Raw genomic sequence first — 19,322 nt, forward strand, 5'->3', positions numbered from 1 at the left:
TGCCACCTGCACCCACATTGTTCATCAGCTGCCGTAACGGGCAGGCGGTGAGCTCCACTGCACACACCCAAACCACTCACAGCCGGGAGTCACCGCCAGGAGCAAAGGCCATACGTAATCTGTGACAGACAGAACACCTGCCCCCAAACAAGGCCAGCCCCTCACTGAGGACCAGCGTTTGGAGGTTTGTTCCTGATGATCCAGGTACCTCATCCTCCCTGTGTGGCCCGTTGAAGTTCAGTGTTAAATGCTGTGTTGGAGAGGAAGAGGAGGAGTCTGGTCCACCGGGCATGGTGTATTCTGTTATATGCTCACTGAGAATAGTAATTATTCTGGGGCATTGGCATGTCCCAATTTAGAAGTGCCACCATTGTCATTTTCGCCCTCTTACTACGTCAAGTGTGGAGGTGGTGGTAGAGTCGACGGCAGTATGTGCCAGCTCTGCTGGCACCTTTTTTCCTCCGCATCGCCACTAATACGAGGACACAAAAAAATTAACAAGCAGCCCAAATGACTTATCAATAACAATCTCCAGGGGCGCCTGGGTGACTCAGTCGGCTAAGCATCCAACTTCGGCTCAGGTTATGATCTCACAGTTTGTGAATTCAAGCCCCGCATCAGGCTCTTTGCTGTCAGCACAGAGCACACTTTGGATCCTCTGTCCCCCTCTCTCCCTCTGACGCCCCTCTCTAAAATAAACATTAAAAAATGTTTTTAAATAACAATCTCCACATAAGAATATAAACATTCTTATAGTATATATTTCAAAATGAAACTACCTTTTTCTTATATTTTTGGAGACATCTATTAACCTCTACTAGCATTCTTTAAGACATATTTGCACCAGAGGTGACAATATATACATTTTGACTCTGTCACCCACAGGACGCCATTAACAACAATGATGGACTGTACCATTTTCGCTTTCAAGCTAATTGAATATCCATGGAAAGTAAGTAAATATAAACAGTGTGAGCTGAGTTCAGAAGCAGCACAAGTCCTGGGGGCCACGAGCAGGAGTCCCATACCGAGCCTGCAGTGGTCAGGACTGGGCCTTAGGAAAGGGCATTTCGGAAGAGACGGTCCATAAGAACCAAAGCAGAGAGAGGAGCAGGCAAGCCCAAAGCATGTTGAGGGGACACTGAATCTGCCGCTTTGAGTGGACCTGTGTGTTGGTATAGGCAGTGGTGGGAGAAGTAACCGGAAGGATGGAATGAGATGGAATCATTTCTTCTGGCTACAAGCGATAACGAGAAATTGGGCAGAGGGCTTCAGTGGGAATCCGGGGAGGCTGGACTTTATCCAGCAATCAGAGGGCGCCGCTGGAGATGGGAAGGAACATGGTGAAAGCCACATGCTGAGACTTTTAGAGGGAATCTGCTGAAAACGTGGCACTTAAAAGTGCAATTGAATATGAGGGGAAACCGGAGATAGGGGGAATGGCCATCCAGTCTTGTAAATTGCCCTTTATTGTTAGGTAAAATTCATTTCAAATATAACTGCACTCCTCTTGGATATGTATGTTGCGTGTTGGATCCAATCATGAAGCAAAGAAAAGGAGAACAATTCCCGTTGTAAGGGTGTAGGAGGTCGGAAGTAAAGTGGCACAATAAACCCTCACTGTTTGTACCTTCTGGATACAAAATGTATATATTTCACCAAAGCATTTAGTTTTTCCCATAAACTGCATAGGACTTTACTTGAGCGTCTACAGCAACACGTTGAAAGTAACAAGTTGAGGGGCGTCTGGCTGGCTCATTCAGCAGAGCATGCAGCTCTTGGCCTTGGGGTTGTGAGTTTGAGCCCCACATTGGGTGTGGAGATTACTTAACAAAAAATTAAATCTTTAAACAAAAAGCAACAAAAAAAGAAAGTAACAAATTGAAAGTAACAGGTAGAGAGCAGGTAGTCAGCTGTGCTCAGCCTTAGGTGGTCCTAATGCTTGGGGGAGCACAGCCCATTCCTTTTGTGCCTCGACAAAATTCTACTTAAATTCTTGTCATGGACGGAATCCTTTTAAAGTCATTTTTTGGGGGGGTGCCTGGGTTGCTCAGTCGGTTAAGCGTCTGAATTCAGCTCAGGTCATGATCTCACAGTCTGTGAGTTCGAACCCCATGGAGCCTGTCTTCGGATCCTGTGTCTCTTGCTCTGTCTGAGCCTCCCCTGGTCACTCTCAAAAATAACAAAATTAGAAAAAAATAATAGTCATTTGTTTGTTTTTGTTTTCAACTACCTTTTCTGCAAGGTGGGTTTCCTGTCAGCCTAGTTCTTTCCCACTGAACTCACGATTACACCCAATCAGCCCTCTCATGAGAGTGGAGGAGAACCTTCCTCTGGCCTTCTCTTCACTGACTGCACCCCGCCTCTCTCCTAAGAGCAAGAACCGCACTCACATGCACGCACACTCACTCATGTGGCCACCTCTAATGCTTTCTGTATCTCATATGCAGTTTGGAGTTTAGCCATAAACACTCGGGTTAGCAATGGGTCACCGCCTGCCTCTCCCTTCTCCCCCCCCACCCCAGGTGCTGGGACCTACAAATGCTTCTTTTCACTACTTCCTTTCCACTCCTGTCTTCTGGAGACCTACTGGAAAGCTCTCCAGGACTGCCCAGTTATAGAAGTAGGTGGCAGAACCAGCTCTAAGTGACCTTGACTGCCTGGGGTGAGTGGTAAGAACAGGAAGAGGGGACTTCCATTAGGTCAAATTCAAGTACAAGTGGCTGCTTTTCCGTGTTTGGAGACCTACGTCAGTCAGTTATTTTAAATTAAAATGCATATTGTCGTTGACATCTCAGCATATCATAACTGACGTCTAGATAAGTGGGCCCTAATGAAACGTCACATTTAATGACCACTTCCAAAACCTGGAGATTTCTAAATCAAATTCAGCATGAACCATGTTTTCCCAGTGCTCTTCTCTAACCCAGTGTTGAAAGGGGACTGTTTATTTTAAAAATTAAAAAGTTAGAGTCGCCTGGGTGACTCAGTCTGTTAGTGTCGGACTTCGGCTCAGGTCATGATCTCACCCTTGGTGAGTTTGAGCCCTGCGTTGGGCTCTGTGCTGACAGCTCAGAGCCTGGAGCCTGCTTCGGACTCTGTGTGTGTGTCTCTGTCTATGTCCTTCCACTTACTGTGTGTCTCTCTCTCAAAGATAAATAAACATTAAAAAATGTCTTTAATTAAAAGTTACCTGACAGCCTCCCCATCTTATATTTTCCATGATTCCTGTTACCATAATGTAAACAGAATCAGGCACCTGTGTAATAAAGTAACTCCCATTCATCCTACATTCTATAGACATTCCCTAAGAAAGAAAAGAAACATAGTTGGCTAATGTACAAATCACTCACAAGAGGGAAGCTGATGCAATATCTTGATTACTTATTTTGTAACCAGTATATAGACTCTTGAAAGCCAGCCAGTGGAGTGACCTGGCCAGAGCTTTTCAGTGTCCTAGTTGGTTCTCGGCTCAAGAGAAGATGACCCTCTAAGTGGTGCCCAAGTCTCCCTGGGCGGGCTGAACAATCCTCTCCTGCGGGAATCCAAACCAGGTCCTCCCAGATTTCCCTCTGTAGTCATCCGCTGCTTCCTTTTTAAAAGCCCAAACGGGGAAAGCCTACAGCTGGGGGAGAAGGAATCTGCTGCTCTGACTATTCTGGTTTAGCCTAAAGAGCTTTTCCAAATGAAAAACGATCACCAGGGGGTCCAAGTAACCAGGGCTGTGGGTCCTCTGGGTGGGCACAGTGGTCCTCAGCCCTAGGGAAAAATGCAATGGATAAGACTTACTAAATTGATTTCACTTCACTTTAGAATTGAGGTTTGCTTGGTCACCTGTGGTCATGTGATATTTCCTAACATTTTTTTTCTGGCAAGTGAATGGGGTTGGGGGAAACCAGTTAGGGGCCCAGTGCACAGTGTAGGTGGTAGGGGATACAGTGTAACGTGAACCCATTTTATTTAGTCTTAAGCAAACCCGATACCAAAACTAATGGAAGCTTGCTGTTTCATTGTCTTTATTAGCCCAGAGCTGCTGGGACAGAAAGAAATTGAAGACAAAGGTGGGGGTTGGGGGGGAGTTGGTAGGAACACGGCCTAAAAGCAAGGACATTTTTGACAAAGTCGGAATTGGCTCAGTTTTCACCTGTGTAGCTTAGGGTTGACTAGCAGAACCAGGTATAAACTGCCCCCTGCTGCCCTACACGGAGAAGTGCATTAAAAAATGTCCACTTTGTTAAAAAGAATCCTATTCTCGAATGCCTCTGTGAATGGAGAAGAAACGGGGGTGATAACAGGCAGACTTACACAAGCCATGGACATCACAGGCCCCCTAACCCTCTCCAAGGTGAACATGAAGGAAGTTAGGGGCAGCTCTTCTGAAGAGTGCTGTGTTTGGATTTGGAGGTCGGCCTCGTCACTCCGTCTGCAGCCTTGTTCCGTTAAGTGTGGCCCGCAGTCCAGCGCCGTCCCTGTCACCAGGAGCATGTTAGAAATGCAGCTCCCAGGCCCCTCCCTGGGTCTGCTGAATCAGAGCCTGCCTGTCGACCAGAACCCCGGGTGACCCCAATGCACACTTTCCAGGGAGAAGCCTGCGTGTTGCTCCAGAGGAGCCTCAACACTGGAGAAGGTTTGGGTCATATTGAATCCCGTTTGAACAGGAAATAAACACAACTCAATGGAAGAGTTTGATCCTCTGTTAAGATCATGGTTGCCTTATATCCTTTTTTTTTTTTTAAGTTTGTTTATTTTGAGAGAGATGAGAGCCAGCAGGGGCAGAGAGAGATGGAGACAGAGGCTCTGAAGCAGGCTCCTGGCTCTGTGCGGACAGCAGAGAGCAGGGTGCGGGGCTCGAACTCCTGAACCAGGTGATCATGCCCTGAGCCGAGGTTGGACGCTCAACCGCCTGAGACACCCAGGCGCCCCACGTCGTTATTCTCCCAATACTTCTGTCTTATACACCTCAGGCGTCTCTAGCTCTCGCACTTGCTGTAGTTCACATTACTTGCTGTATTTCAGCGGCAAATGACAGTTGTCAGCAGTCTTTTTTGAAAATCCGCCTGTCCCAGCGAGCATGCACCGCCGTGGATTTTATCTCCCGCAGCATCTGTGTTGATCACCCTCCTGTTTGCTGCCGTCTTCTCTCTCCTTCCCCTACGCCCCTGCTGTTACTGTTTAAGAGTAGTCGTGTGACTCTCAGAGCCACAGCATTGTCAGTCTGTTGCTAACCCAGAGTGTTCTTTTCCGCGCCAGGTCAGGGAAGAGTGCCGGCTCCTGAACGCCCCTCCTGTTCCGCCCCGAAGCGCAAAGCCTTTGTCCACAAGCCCCTCGGTCCCTCCTCGTGCAGCCAAGCCAGCGCGGCAGCAGACTCGCTCTCCCAGCCCCACCTTGTCCTACTACTCTTCAGGGCTGCACGACATGTAAGTCTCCGTGCCAGGGCTCAGCTCAACACGTGTCTTCTCAGCCAGCGCACCGGGTCCTGAGAGCAGTTTCCAGGTGGCCATAGCCTAGGCAGCAGGTGGGAGAGGAAATGTTCCTTAACAACCAAAGAATTCCACTGGAAGAGCATGCTGGGGCCCCTGTCAGTTTCAAGTTAGGATGGAAGGAAGCACCGGTGTCCTAGGAAGAAAGGAAACCAGCATATGGGAGAAACTCAGCGATAAAGGCCAACCGGATTCTCAGACGCAAGCTGTGGAGGGCTGCCAGTTCTCACAAACCAGCATCTCTTCTTTCCGCTCCGACTTGTGCACAAGCAGACAGACAGCACCTCCTCCTGGGACCTAGACTTGAAAGGGTGCAGTTGGCTCTCTACTCTGCCTTACCCCCCCCCCCCCCCCCCCCCCCCCCCCCCCCCGCCCCAGGACGAGAATCCCTTCTTGACCATCATGGTCTGGTACCCACTCACTTCTGTCTGGACCCTTTTGGTGTGGGAGCTCCTTCTTCTGCAGGACGGCTCATTCTATTGTTGGCAAATGCCAGTGATTTTTTTTCATAAAATTTCATTATATCGAGTTGACCTCTATCTCCACATAACTTTCAGCTGTTTCTTATGTCTAGAAACACACAAAAGTAGATCCTCCCTGCTTCTCTTTGGCAGCCTGTGAATAATTTGAAGTCAGATGTAAGTCTTCTCTTCTCCTAAAGAGGCTGCCTCGGTTCCGCCAGCCGTTTCCCCTGCCATCGCGGTCTGGTCCCTCCTCAGCCTGGTCACCCACCTCTGAGCACACTCTGGCTTCACCAACACTCAGAAAATATGGCCCCTGAACTGAATGCACGATTCCACATACGGTCTTCACAGTTTAAGATAGCTCTTTTTTGCAGGTATTTTTAATTCTCTGGACATTTAAATCTTTGCACTAGTTTTAGTCAGTTCTATAGAAACCAAGGCAAGTCTTGTGTTTGAAGCATTTCTTCCTACCTTAGACATTTGGATGGAAATCCAGACATGGGTAGGAGCGGTGTAGTCTTGTCACATGGCACAGGGAAAACAGGCATGAGGCACCCAGTTACCACCCTCACTCCACCCTTCCCCACGACAGACATTAGTAATAACTGACACTACCTGTTGGTGATAAGCCTAAACCTGGCTAAGGATTTTTTCTCATCCTAAAGATCCAGGCACTCAACAGCAATGATTTTCTTGTTAGTTTAAAATATATATAGATATTTTTTTCATCTCCACTGTAGATGTTAAATCATTATAATTCATATCCACAATTACCAATGCATTTTAGTAACTTAAAGGTCTTTTTTTAACCCAGTAAAGTTAGCAGGTACTTCATCGAATTCATGATAAGCAATCCTAGATTTTTCTTCCTGACTCTATTTCCCTACTCAGGAGCGACATCTGAGGGATAAAGATGGGCTTGATAGCCGGTGTGTGTGTCACTCACCTCCCTTTCTGTGTTTGCTTTTAAGCAGCGTTCCTAAAAGTGACACCAGTCCTTCGGAGAGTGCGCCCGTGTCCTGCTATCCCTGTAACCGAGCGAAAGCCGATTCCGTGGACCCCAAGTCCCCGATGGGCAGCCCTCCTGCTGACACCCTCTCCTCCAGGCTCTCGTGGCCCAACCACTATTCAGGAGCGTCGGAGAGCCAGAGCAGGAGTGACTTCCTGCTGGGTCCAAGCAGGAGTTACAGCTACCCCAGACAGAAGACGCCAGGCACACCAAAGAGAAACTGCCCCGCACCCTTTGATTTTGACGGCCACGAGCTCTCGGCCAGTCCCCCCGGCTCGGTGGCTTCAGAATTCAGTGGCGGCGTCTCTGCCTGTCCCAAGTCGGCCAGCTACTCCGTGGAGAGCACCGACGAGAAAACGCTGGCCGCTGACACAAGCAAGCAGAGCAGCGTCTCGTGCCCTGCCTTGCCCCCCAGGGCCCCAAAGCCGGTGGAAGAGAAAGCCGCCTCGGACACTTCGCCTTTGCCTCTAAAAATTGATGGTGCTGAGGAAGACCCCAAGTCTGGGTCGCCGGACCTCTCCGAGGACCAGTACTTTGTTAAAAAGGGCATGCAGGACATTTTCTCCGCCTCCTACCCTTTCTCCTCTCCGCTCCACCTCCAGCTGGCCCCCAGGTCCTGTGGCGACGGCTCCCCGTGGCAGCCACCCGCCGACCTGTCGGGACTCTCCATAGAGGAAGTGTCCAAGTCGTTACGGTTTATCGGTCTGTCTGAAGATGTCATATCATTCTTTGTTACTGAAAAGATCGATGGGAATTTGCTTGTTCAGCTCACGGAAGAAATCCTCTCAGAGGATTTCAAATTGAGCAAACTGCAGGTGAAGAAAATAATGCAATTCATTAATGGCTGGAGGCCCAAAATATAGCCAAACGGCCCCGGCTGGCCGTGAACGAAACTGATCCGTGTGCGCACTAGAAGGGGTGGGCTGGGACACAATTCCATGTTTTTTTGCACTAAAACCTTCTCTGTAAATAGGGATAAGAGACAGTCCTACTATGCAGATTACGTTTTTGAATGGTGAACAGGCTATTTTGTACATCAATAAAAATGCTGTGCAGAACCCTTAGCGGTGTACCTTGTACATCACTCAACGCTCAACAGCTGCTAAGAGACAAAGGCGTGTTCAGAGAAGAAATTCTTACCCAAGTAGGTTTATGTGAGAAGGTATGATATTTATTACAAAATAGCCAAAGCTGAAAAAAAAAACATAAGAATCAAAAACAATAACAAAAACAAACACTTTTGAACCACAGTTCTCTCCTTTGGGAGAATCGACGTTAGACCGTTAACTCTTCTGTGCTCCGTCGTTTGCATTGCTCAGTGCTAATTGTTTTACTCTTGTGCCTGAAAACGTTCGTGATAGGAAATGACACTTTACTGTTTGTTATATGCTCTGTGGGGATCTTTTCATCAAAAGGCATTTTCCAAAAGTCACGTGTTGATAGAAGATGTATGACATCCTTAGAATTCATACAAATTATGACCACGATAATTCATCTGTAACTGCTGCTAATTTTCTCGAGCAGCGGGAAAAAAAAGAACAGAATATATACATATATGTGTATAGATGTATACACAATGCAAACATGTTTTAAACATCATTATTATTAGTCCGATGTTTTAGATGACATCTGTTCACTTTCAAATATCGATCGAGGTTTGAGGCCATTAATTAGGTTGATCTTAGGAAGAGTGGGCAGAATGATCCCAAAGATTCTCAAAACCCTTTCCCTTGACACTCAGTCTTACTGGTCTTCATCCCTGAAAACTTAGAGGAAATCAGTAGAGAGTCCGTATTAAAGAATTAAATTTGATTTTAAGCCCATGGGGGTAGTTTGCATATAATACTCGCATGCTGGTGTCTGGGAAAATCACAGTGTCTTGTCAAAGGACTATTTGTCTCCTGTTTGAGGGTCTTATATTCCTGGTGTCTAACGGCGAGAGGCCTGAAGAGCATTGCTCAGAGCGTGTCGGGTGTTCCCAGCATGCCTCGTGCTTCAGGAGAGCTCAGAAATCAGACAACGATCTTCTGTTATTGTACGTGCTATATCTGTTGAGTAATTTTTTAAAGTATCAGTAACTACAATTGTTTAGTTCATAAGCCTCTTCTTTCCTCTCTTCCAAAGAAAAATATATTATTACCCTACTTCTATTGTTAAGAATTCCAGGACATGATTCTGACAGTTTTTGCCAAATGTGAATAAGTAGTCCAAACTATAATGGCCTCGTCATCATTCTTGACTTTTTGAAGGAATGTAAATCTTAGAAAAGCTGTCGTTCTCCGAGCAAGCGGCCAGCCACAGCCCTGTCTCCCCGCTGGTCTGATTCTTAATGTGCAGTCATCTGTGACTGAGGTCAGCCAGCCAGGTGTCACATGACTTCAGGGTTGGCTTCTTCTTATCCCCTCGTCCTGCTGACCAAAATAAATAAGAAATGTTAAGACAAGACCCACAATAAGGCAACATGCAACGTGGCTTTATTTCTTGACATTAAAGATGTTTAATCCATCTCATAGTTTAGAATTGAGGTGAATTGATATCTCTTTTCATTTGCCATCATAAATCTTTTTTTTTTTAAAAAAAAGGCATTTTCCCCTTAACATTTCTCCCAAAATCTAGGTAGAATGACCCCATAAGAAGAGTATCTAGTAAAATTTGTCATACTGGAGCACCCCTCCAGAAGTAACTGGAAAATTGCATACGAGTTTCCGGCACCGCACTCAGGTGACAAGGGACCCCCAGTGACTTTGATGGTTAGAAAACATCCTTATGTCCGAGCCACCACTTCCATAGCAACATGAACCTCTCAGAAATATCCTTGAAAGTAAAAACGGACAGGATGCGGTTGAAACACAGCAATTTTTTCTTTAACAAACCTCGCGGGAATCTGCTTTTGAACCCCCGGCCCCTGGACGCAGTTCTCAAATTCAGGCGGGAGGAACCTGCTGGGTTTGGGTTTACTGTGAAGGTTGCCCCACATAAACATCTGATCCCTTCCGTGCTTCTCCTTTTGTTTTTTCTTTTGCGAGAACTTGACATAAATAGTTTCTGGGTTCTGTCTTGGCATATTTACATCAAGTTTACATTGGTGGCACTGTAGAGGCACCTCCTTGGGGACAGGTCCTGTGGCCTTTGGGTCATGTATTCAGATTTGTTGAGCACCTTGGATTGCCAGGCACCATGCCGGTGTGACTCGACAATACTGGGGGGGAAAAGACATGGCGCGTGCCCTCTTGGCGCTCATGATGTTTATGTTTAAGGTCACAGTTGCTGAGACTGCATATGTGTGACTAAGACATAAAATCTTCTGGGCAATTGGATGTATGGAGAGTTAAGTGTGTTCTGTCTTTAAAGAATCCACAGATGGAAGAAATGGCAGCCTCTGTGAAAGGGATAAAAAATAAACACCATGAGGCCATTAAAGCTTGGAATATGTTGGAGCCAGAAAGTATCTTGGACTCCCACTGGCTAGTGTTCTCTTTCACTGATTGGGAATGTTTTTAACTGGCTTCTCTGAAGGCACACATAAATGTAGCCACCATTGTCGAGCTGAACATTTGTCTGCAGAGGACCTCGGCACCCTGGCTAGACCAGGCATGCATCGCCAGAGTCATGGCCAGAAAGGCAGTGTGGGGGTAGGGAGGCACCGGCCTTTCCCTTCTGAGAGCTGCAGTTTTGCGGTGAAAAAAATGATGTATAGAGATCCCCAGAAGCAGAACCTTTTCTAAACAACCAGGTCAAGATTGAGTAGATCTTCTGGCAGGTTCCCTGCAGTCAGTATAGTGACCATGAGGGGGAAAGTGCCTGTCTAAACAGGACCCCGTTTGGAGTTTAAATCCGTGGCCCTCATCAGAAAAGAAAATCAGCAATAAGCCAATTCAAGCAGCTAAAATGTAAAATATGGACCTAACTCATGCTGGAAGGGAGAACCCACACCCTCCCAGGCCGACTCTTTCTCAGAATCTTGTAAACGCCAGCACGTTCTCTCTCTTTTAAGTTGAGCTGCTCAACTTTATGAACTGTGAAATTTACATTTATACTCTTTCAACCCACATATACCATTCAAGTTTATGAAGTTGCAGCAAGCCAACCATTCGACTGAATTGCAGTGTTTATTCTTGTCTCCTGAAGAAATAAAACAATCTTACAGGAAACCGTTAGGACAATCCATTCCAACTGTTCTCAGACACATGCGTAAACACCCTCTGCTCACATTCCAGACCCACCTGCACGTCATCCCTACAACTCCTGGAGAAGTTCAGGGGGTGCATGTGGATGGACAGAGGGCCCATTTTCCAAATGCTCTGTGTAACAAGTCACTATGTGTCATGCTTAAAGAGTAGAAAGTTAACGTTTTGAATCACAAACTGGAAAACAACAAAACATTTCTCCAAAGTACCTCGTGAACCATTCGAAGGAAATTTCCGCGTCAGTCCGCCAGAAAAGTTAAGTCTGTTGTTGGATACATCAATTCCTTCTCTTTTTCTAGTAATACCAAGATAGCTGTCTGCTCGGGCAGGAAGAGTAGAACTCTAGGAGTGCATATGTATGACGGGAAGGAGGATTTTTGCTCTGGGGGGCTGTAACATTGTGTGTGGAATTCTCATGGCCGCACTGAAGTTCATCCTTTAAAACTGGGTGTTTGAAAATTGATCTCATGGTGGAATCCAGAAACAAGGGGTAAATGTGATTTCAGTTAAAACTATGTACAAATATCTTCTGTAATTGTGCTGCTGTAATTTTTAGGCTATGAATTTTGTAATGAGCTGATCAGATTACAAATTTCTTTTGTTTACAATCTCATGTAGTAGGGGCTCAGATCCTTTCTTAGCTATCAACCTCTTCTCCCATTTTCATACGAAGTTCCATTTAAAATACTGTTAAAGTTAAGCCTAAAAATTGAACTCAATTAATGAAAAGTGGGGGAGCTTTCCGTGATTTCAATGGAAATGGTATATTCTTTTCAAAGAATTTTGTAACCACCTTTATAATTTGTTTGCTTGGAAAACTAGAGGTGTTAACTACCAGTTAACAGTTGTATTACTTTCCAGAGCATTATCTAATGGGCCCAATGTGTACCTCAAGCTAAACATGGTATGTTATGTCTAAAAGAATTCATTGTTGATTTAAATGGTTCTGAAATGTCTATAAATAAAGAAAATTTAAAAGTGGCTCTTCTTGCAGTTCCTCAGTGTGAGTCGTACCTAGTGCATAGTTATCAAGAACTCTCTTCCCCATCCTCATGGAGGAGATGAGAACACACGTCTGAAGGGATTCTTAATGCGGCAAGCCATGCCGTACTAAGGGACGGAAGACAGTGGCTATTGTACAGAGAAGCTGGGAACCAGGTCACCTGATGACATTCAAAGAAAATCCAGTACCCGTGTGCTCAGGAGTTAGAGCAAAAAACAATTCGTTTATGTAATGAACTGGTGAGGTTTACCAAAAAAAAAAAAAAGTCCACGTTTGGAGAGAAGAAACAGTATGGATTCCCATCTCTACATGGTTTAATTTATGTAGTCCCCATTATCGTAAACAGCAGAAATGGTTGGGTGTACAAGAGAAAGTCTTGAGCATTCAGCTTGCTACCGTACCCGCTGCGGAGTTTTACAGAGAAGCGGGCAAGTGGCAAATGGAGGCTGCTTAGGACAGCTCTGTTTTACTCAAAATAGCATGCAACAGCTTCAGACCATTTTATTGTGAGACTCGAGGAGAATCAAAGGGCCGGCAGGACGGTGGGATCCCATGTCCTCGGCCCTGACTAGACCTCCCCAGCTTTCATAACCACCGAAAAGCCTTCCTGTCTTCTTCACTAGACAAAGCATTGCAAACCGTCTTCTACTTAAGCCCCAACCCTTCTGTCCTGTTTCACAGGGATAAAACTTGTAACTAAATATGCACTGGAAGAACTTCTAGGATTGAACCTGCAGGATGGGTTGGCTAAAACATCCAAGGATCTAGCTCAAGGCCCTAAGAGTACTTAATCAGACATACACTAGGCCATTGGCTCCTTCAAGCTGGAAATCGCAAAGTAAATTTGAGTTCAGATATAAGCTGGGTTAGAGTCAAATATCCTGAGGTTAGAAAAAGCCAAATCACTGAAAAGAATGATTAAGCATTGGATAAATTCTCATTTCACTGAAATGAGTTTTTCCTTAGGAATCACCCTCCAGCTCCTGGCTTAGCTAACTCATACACTTCCTTCTGGATTTACCAACACCATCCCCCAAAGCTGATTAAGTCCTTCCTATGCGTATCTCTGTTCTTCTGTAAGCTATAAGCTCTTTGCATCTGGGCTTATGTCTCCACTGTTGCGTCTTCAAAAGTAGATGCTACTTGGTGTTCTGTTGAATGACAACATGAATTCCATCACATTCCTGCTGGCACCCAGGCTTTGTGCCGTCAAGATCAAGATTCTGTAGCCACATGAGAACCACGAAGTAAAAAAAAAAAAAAAAAAAAAAAAAAAAAAAAAGACACAAATGAAACGTATTGATCATAAGACTTCTAAGTAGAGTTTATTTTTTAATAATTTTTTAAACATTTTTTTAATATTTGTTTATTTTTGAGAAGGACAGAGACAGAGCATGAGCAGGAGAGGGGCAGAGAGAGATGGAAACACAAAATCCGAAGCAGGCTCTAGGCTCTAATCTGTCAGCACAAAGCCTGATGTGGGGCTCAAACTCACAAACCGTGAGATCATGACCTGAGCCAAAGTCAGACACTTAACCGACTGAGCCACCCAGGCGCCCACATTTATTCATTTTTGAGAGACAGAGTGTGAGTGGGGGAGGGTCAGAGAGAGAAGGAGACACAGAATCTGAAGCAGGCTCCAGGCTCTGAGCTGTCAGCACAGAGCCCCACGCGGGGCTCGAACCCACGAACCGTGAGATCATGACCTGAGCAGAAGCCAGATGCTTAACCAACTGAGCCACCCAGGCGCCCCTCAACATCTTAACTTTATAAGACTGAACCACACATGGTGTGTGACAAAATTAGAGCTAGAAAACAAATCTCCTGGTTCCCCATTCTCTATTCTTTCCATGACAACATTGTCTTCCTATTTCCTCAACTTTTATCTTTTTTAAATAACATTTATTTTTTTAATGTTTAATTTTATTATTTTTAAGAGAGACAGAGAGCAAGTAGGGGAGGGGCAGAGATAGAGGGAGACAGAGGATCTGAAGCAGGCTCCAGGCTCTGTGCTGACAGCAGAAAGCCAGATGTGGGGCTCAAAGTCATGAACCCCGAGATCATGACCTGAGCTGAAGTCGGTCGCTTAACCGACAGAGCCACCCAGGCACCCCATAATAACATTTCATTTTTTTTAAGGGGCATTTGGCTGGCTCAGTCAGTAGAGCATACAACTTTTTTTTTTTTATGTTTTTATTTATTTTTGAGAGTGTGAGCGGGGGAAGGGCAGAGAGAGAGGAAGAAACAGAATTCGAAGCAGGCTTTAGGCTCTGTGCTGTCAACACAGAGCCCAATTCAGGGCTCAAACCCATGAACCATGAGTCATGACCTGAGCTGAAGTTGTATGCTCAGTTGACTGAGCCACCCAGGTCCCCCAAGAGCATACAACACTTGATCTCAGAATCATGAGTTGGAGCCACATTTGGGTGTAGAGATTACTTTTAAAAAGTTAATTTTTCTTAGTGCATAGAATTTCCTATCTTGGTCCTCCAACTTCTTTGTCTTCTAAGATCTTGAACTGATGCTACCCAGTCAGTGCTGGCTGGAAATTAAGAGAAACCTTCCTGCTTATGAAATGGAGGCTCTGAGCATATCTCCTGGTTTTTGATCAAAAAGTATGACTCAGTGGAGGTAGTGAGGCAGATATAAGATTTAAAAAAATGTAAACAACAACAATTTACACATAGCACACATTCCTTGTATGTACTGTATCCAGCCAGGCCAGCCCCCAGGAAGACTTTACAAAAACGGGGACACCAGGGTGGAGAAGCAGCTGTAGTACTAAATATGGCCGCAGGGTGTCGGGCTTTTCCACCCAGCTAATGGCTCCACAAGGATTACTCCAGTCAGCAGGGCGGATGGAGTACAGTGGTGAGGCAAGGATTAGTACCGAGTAAACCATTTTTACATCCAGTCATATTGGTGGCCTCCGTCCTCCGCTCATTCAATTTTCCACTTTCCTTAGCCAAACACATTGGAATCCTGAAATCATGGAAACAGAAAGAAGTGGCTCAAAAAAGATAAGGAATTTGAAAGTGGAGCACTGTAGTTTTTCCAAACCACATGTAGGGAAGGAAAAATTCTTCCTCTACCCTTCAAAGTCTTCCAGCTGGACTAAGAATTAATTGAACAGATTAAAAGAAGAAAGAACTGAAGTTTTATTATGTGTGCCCAGAGGCCCAGTAATGAAACTGAGACCTAAAGAAATGACCAAAGCAGGCAATTTTTTTATTTTATATGTTTTAGACAAAGAGACAATCTGTGAGGAATCAGTTAACTTTGGGAGCTTCAGTTAGTAAGAAATTCTAAACAGAATTTGGGGCGGGGTAGTAAATTAGTAAAAGCTAACAAAGGTTATTCAAACAGCTTTCTTGGCTCTAAATTTCCCATTTCTGAGAATAAGGATGTCTCTTTAGCTCCTGGGACAGGGAGGTAGCTTTCACATTGGAGGTTTATTTCCCACTTTCAGGGGGACCGAGGAGGGTCTCAGTATCCTTCTTGCAAGGGCTATTGCTCAAGTAACTTTTATTTAAAATAATCAGGATGCTAAAGTGACACATTTTGAGGTGGGCTGTCCTTGGCTCCTACACATATGTCCACTGGGGAAGAGGCACAGGGATTTTCAAGTGCAAAACTGACCTATCACATGCCTTGTCTCTTCTTGGTTCTGAGTCTCTGGAATTTTGGAAATTTTGAAAGTGAATGGTGCTCTTGAGTAGAAAATAAAAATAAAATAAAACTGTACTTCTTTTTTTTTTCCTTCCCCATTGGTTGGCTGTAAACAACAAAACCCTCAACCAGAAATAAAATCTATCAAGTATCATTAATTACACTAAAGCTGACTTCCAAGTTAGGATTGAAAAAGTTAATCTATTTTAGTTCTCCTTCACTTTTTTTTTTTTTTTGAAGAAGAGAGAGACAGAGCACAAGCAGAGCAGGGGCAGAGAGAGAGAGAGAGAGAGAGAGACGCAGAATCCGAAGCAGGCTCCAGGCTCTGAGCTGTCAGCAGAGAGCCCCACACAGGGCTCAAACTCATGAACCATGAGACCATGACCTGAGATGAAATCAGACACTTAATCAAATGACCCCTCCTTCAAACCATGAACCTACCTATTTGATTCTGCAAGGAAGAACAAAGAAAAGATAACCTTGAGCAAAGAGAATGTCAAACTTCAGCTCTTGCATAAATAAGTTTATGTTTCATTCTCTGTGCTTTTTACTACTTTCAGTGGTGCCGTTTTTGACAAGGTAAAGGAAGTCTCTCAATTCAACTTTTAAGGAGATGAATTTACAAATCTAGTCAATACCATTAATTTAATTTTCTAATCCAAAGAAAACAAACATTTGAAAAGATACATGCACCCTGTTTACGGCAGCATTATTCACAACAGCCAAGTTATGGAAGCAGCCCGTGTCCACCGATAGATGAGTGGTTAAAAAAGTGATATGCATGCGTGCACACGCACTGAGGAATATTACTCAGCCATCAAAAGGAAGGAGATCTTGCCATTTTGCAACAACATGGATGAACCATGAGGGTACACTAAGTGAAATAAGTTAGACAAAGAAAGACAGATACCATATGATTTTACTTATATGTGGAATACAAAAAACAAAATGAGGGGCACCTGGGTGGCTCAGTCGGTTAAGCGTCCGGCTTCAGCTCAGGTCATGATCTCACAGTTCGTGGGTTCGAGCCCCGCATTGGGCTCTGTGCTGACAGCTAACTCAGAGCCTGGAGCCTGCTTCGGATTCTGTGTCTCCCTCTCTCTCTGACCCTTCCCTGCTCACACTGTCTCTCTCTGTCTCTCAAAAATAAATAAAAAATATGTAAAAAATTTTTTTTTAAAAGAAAGAAAGAAAAAGAAAAAATGAACAAGCAACAAAGAGTAGAACAAGACTCACAAATAGAGAACAAATTGTGGGTTGTCGTAGGGAAGGGAGGGTGGAGGAATGGGCAAAAGTGACAGAGAGTGGGAGTGGCAGGCTTCCAGCTATGGAGCGAGTAAGGCATGGCGATGAAGGGTCCGGCACAGGAAATACAGTCTATGGCACTGCAAGAGTGATGTGTGGTAGCAGGCGGCAGCTGCCCTCGTGAGCACAGCATAGCGTATGAAATCAGTCGGCTGTACACCTGAAACTAATGTTAACATTATATGACAACTATGATCCAATAAAAAATAAAATAAAAATGAAACAATTTTAAAAATAAATAAAATCATTTCGGTTTTAGTTTAAGTTACCATCTTAAACAGTGTGATTGCCAAAGTTGTACCACATGTCAGTGACTGGAGATTAAGGGTCAGGGAGAAATGGTATTGTTCTGGGAACTGGAGCTTGGGTCACAAAAACGCTGTTCTTCACGTCGTAAAATGGTCGGCTCTTCTGGTTTCATGTTTCTTTTAATGTTACCGCTTTCCTACACACAAAATATCTCTGTCTTTTAGTGTCTCATCTATGTGAGGACTGTAGAATTGTGCCAGTTCTACATCCTATCTGGCCCCTTCTAAAGTTGGAAAAGCCTGGCAATATAAATAATTATCATTTTACCACTGAAGCAAAGGCAATCTGGAGACGTGATCTGACTGATCTGTACTTGGGCCAGACAACTCGGGAACTCACTCCAAATCTGAGTCCTGGACAGGACTTTAAAGACCCTCAAACACTGTCGTGATTTATTTGTATGTGTAGAGATCTCCAGGGTAGAAGTTCCTGTTTCTACATTGTACACTTCCTGGCTCTTCTTTTTCTGCCTCATTTTGCAGATTAAGTTGTCCGCCCAATTTTATAGTATGTAAGTTAGATTTCAAATTTTTTTAATGTTTATTAATTTTTGAGAGAGATCATGCACAAGGGGGGTGGAGGGGCAGAAAGAGAAGAAAACACAAAATCCAAAGCAGGCTCTGTGCTGAGAGTAGAAAGCCCAATGTGGGTCTTGAACTCAAAAGCTGTAAGATCATGACCTGAGTCAAAGTAGAATGTTTAACTGACTGAGCCACCCAGACACCCATATATCACAAATTTTTAAAAGCTCACCTACTCCTCCATGGAGATTAGCTGTGAATTGGGCTGTTTTCTTTTATAGTCTTTCTCAGGCCTCAGACTGCTTATTTTCTTTCTCATTTTCCCTGGGATGAGAATAGCACGTGACTCGTCACCAAGGCTTCAACACTGTTGTGCGCTAGTTATCTGTACGTTGTGAAGAAGTGAAACCTCGCCGGAATAATCCTCCTGGATGATAAGGAGATGTGGGAGTAGTTTGTGCTGGCAGAAAGAAACAGACAGCCAGCAGAAACACCACTCTTCTAGTGACATAAAGTACTGGGGTCCAAGAATTAGTTAATCATTGATCGTTTGTTATTTGGAATATCGAGATAACTCACTTATCTTTCACAGATAACTAACTATAAAAGAACGGTCTGAAACATTGAATGGGAAAATGAAGCACGTGCTCTCCTTCTTCGGTTAACTACTAGGTATAGCTCATCAGAATCAAACCTCGATGGAAAAAACAACTGCTACTATTTAATCCTTGCCGGCTTCTCTCAGAGTCGTGTTGTTTGTTTAGACTTTTTGCCTTACCGGTTTGCAGTATTGGCCATTTTTAGAGCATTTATCTTCCATCCATAGGCTTTTGTCTCCTCCTGACTATCACCGGGGTCAGGGCTTGATGTTGGTGTAGGACGATTATAAAGGGCAAGTGGGCAGCGGTTGGCGGAGATGAGGACTTGACCCCCACGTTCAATTCCAGACATCATGTTCTGGGCTTATCCCACCAGACTTGTTCGTCTCTTGGCCCAGCCCTGCTGTTCTCCTCACTGACCACTGCAGGTCTTCCTTCTCACTGAAATAAAGATCCCCATTTACTCTATTTTCCCCCATCCTGGGTCTCTTCTCACACCTCTTTCCCTGGACCTTCTTAGATCCTTACGCAGATTTAGCCCAAATTCACATTTCCCTGAATTCCTTGTATGCGTTCTCACTCATCTCCAGTTACCTTGTTAGGGCGCTTTAAAACATTCTCTAGCCTGATTTCATCAATGTATTCTTACTCACTGCCAAAGACAGCCACCAGGAAACCACACTGGAGACATTGGTTGGATCTCACAGGCAGAGGGAGGAAGGAAGCGGCATTGTATGGGTTCATCAACTGAAGTAATTTGGAGGAAGTGCCTATCA

The 19,322-nt window shown here is 44.6% G+C and overlaps 1 protein-coding gene and 1 long non-coding RNA gene across 2 annotated transcripts in view; one reads left to right on the top strand and one right to left on the bottom strand.

Moving 5' to 3' along the window:
* The window catches only part of GAREM1 (GRB2 associated regulator of MAPK1 subtype 1), a 145,889-nt gene extending 133,768 nt beyond the window's left edge, over positions 1-12,121 (top strand). The window contains exons 5-6 of the mRNA XM_029921563.1: positions 5,251-5,417; positions 6,916-12,121. Of these exons, the coding sequence (XP_029777423.1) occupies positions 5,251-5,417; positions 6,916-7,816 (1,068 nt within the window). The 3' untranslated portion in view covers positions 7,817-12,121. The remainder of the gene's footprint in view (positions 1-5,250; positions 5,418-6,915) is intronic.
* A 4,952-nt stretch (positions 12,122-17,073) lies between these two features.
* On the bottom strand, positions 17,074-18,773 carry LOC115278162. Its single transcript, XR_003902730.1, has 3 exons — positions 18,726-18,773; positions 18,180-18,374; positions 17,074-17,283 (listed from the first exon to the last, which is right to left on the bottom strand). It is a non-coding gene; the product is annotated as an uncharacterized LOC115278162 (long non-coding RNA).
* Positions 18,774-19,322: the final 549 nt, after the last annotated feature.

Source organism: Suricata suricatta, chromosome 14 (genome assembly GCF_006229205.1).
Source record: "Suricata suricatta isolate VVHF042 chromosome 14, meerkat_22Aug2017_6uvM2_HiC, whole genome shotgun sequence".
NCBI classification, from domain to species: domain Eukaryota; kingdom Metazoa; phylum Chordata; class Mammalia; order Carnivora; family Herpestidae; genus Suricata; species Suricata suricatta.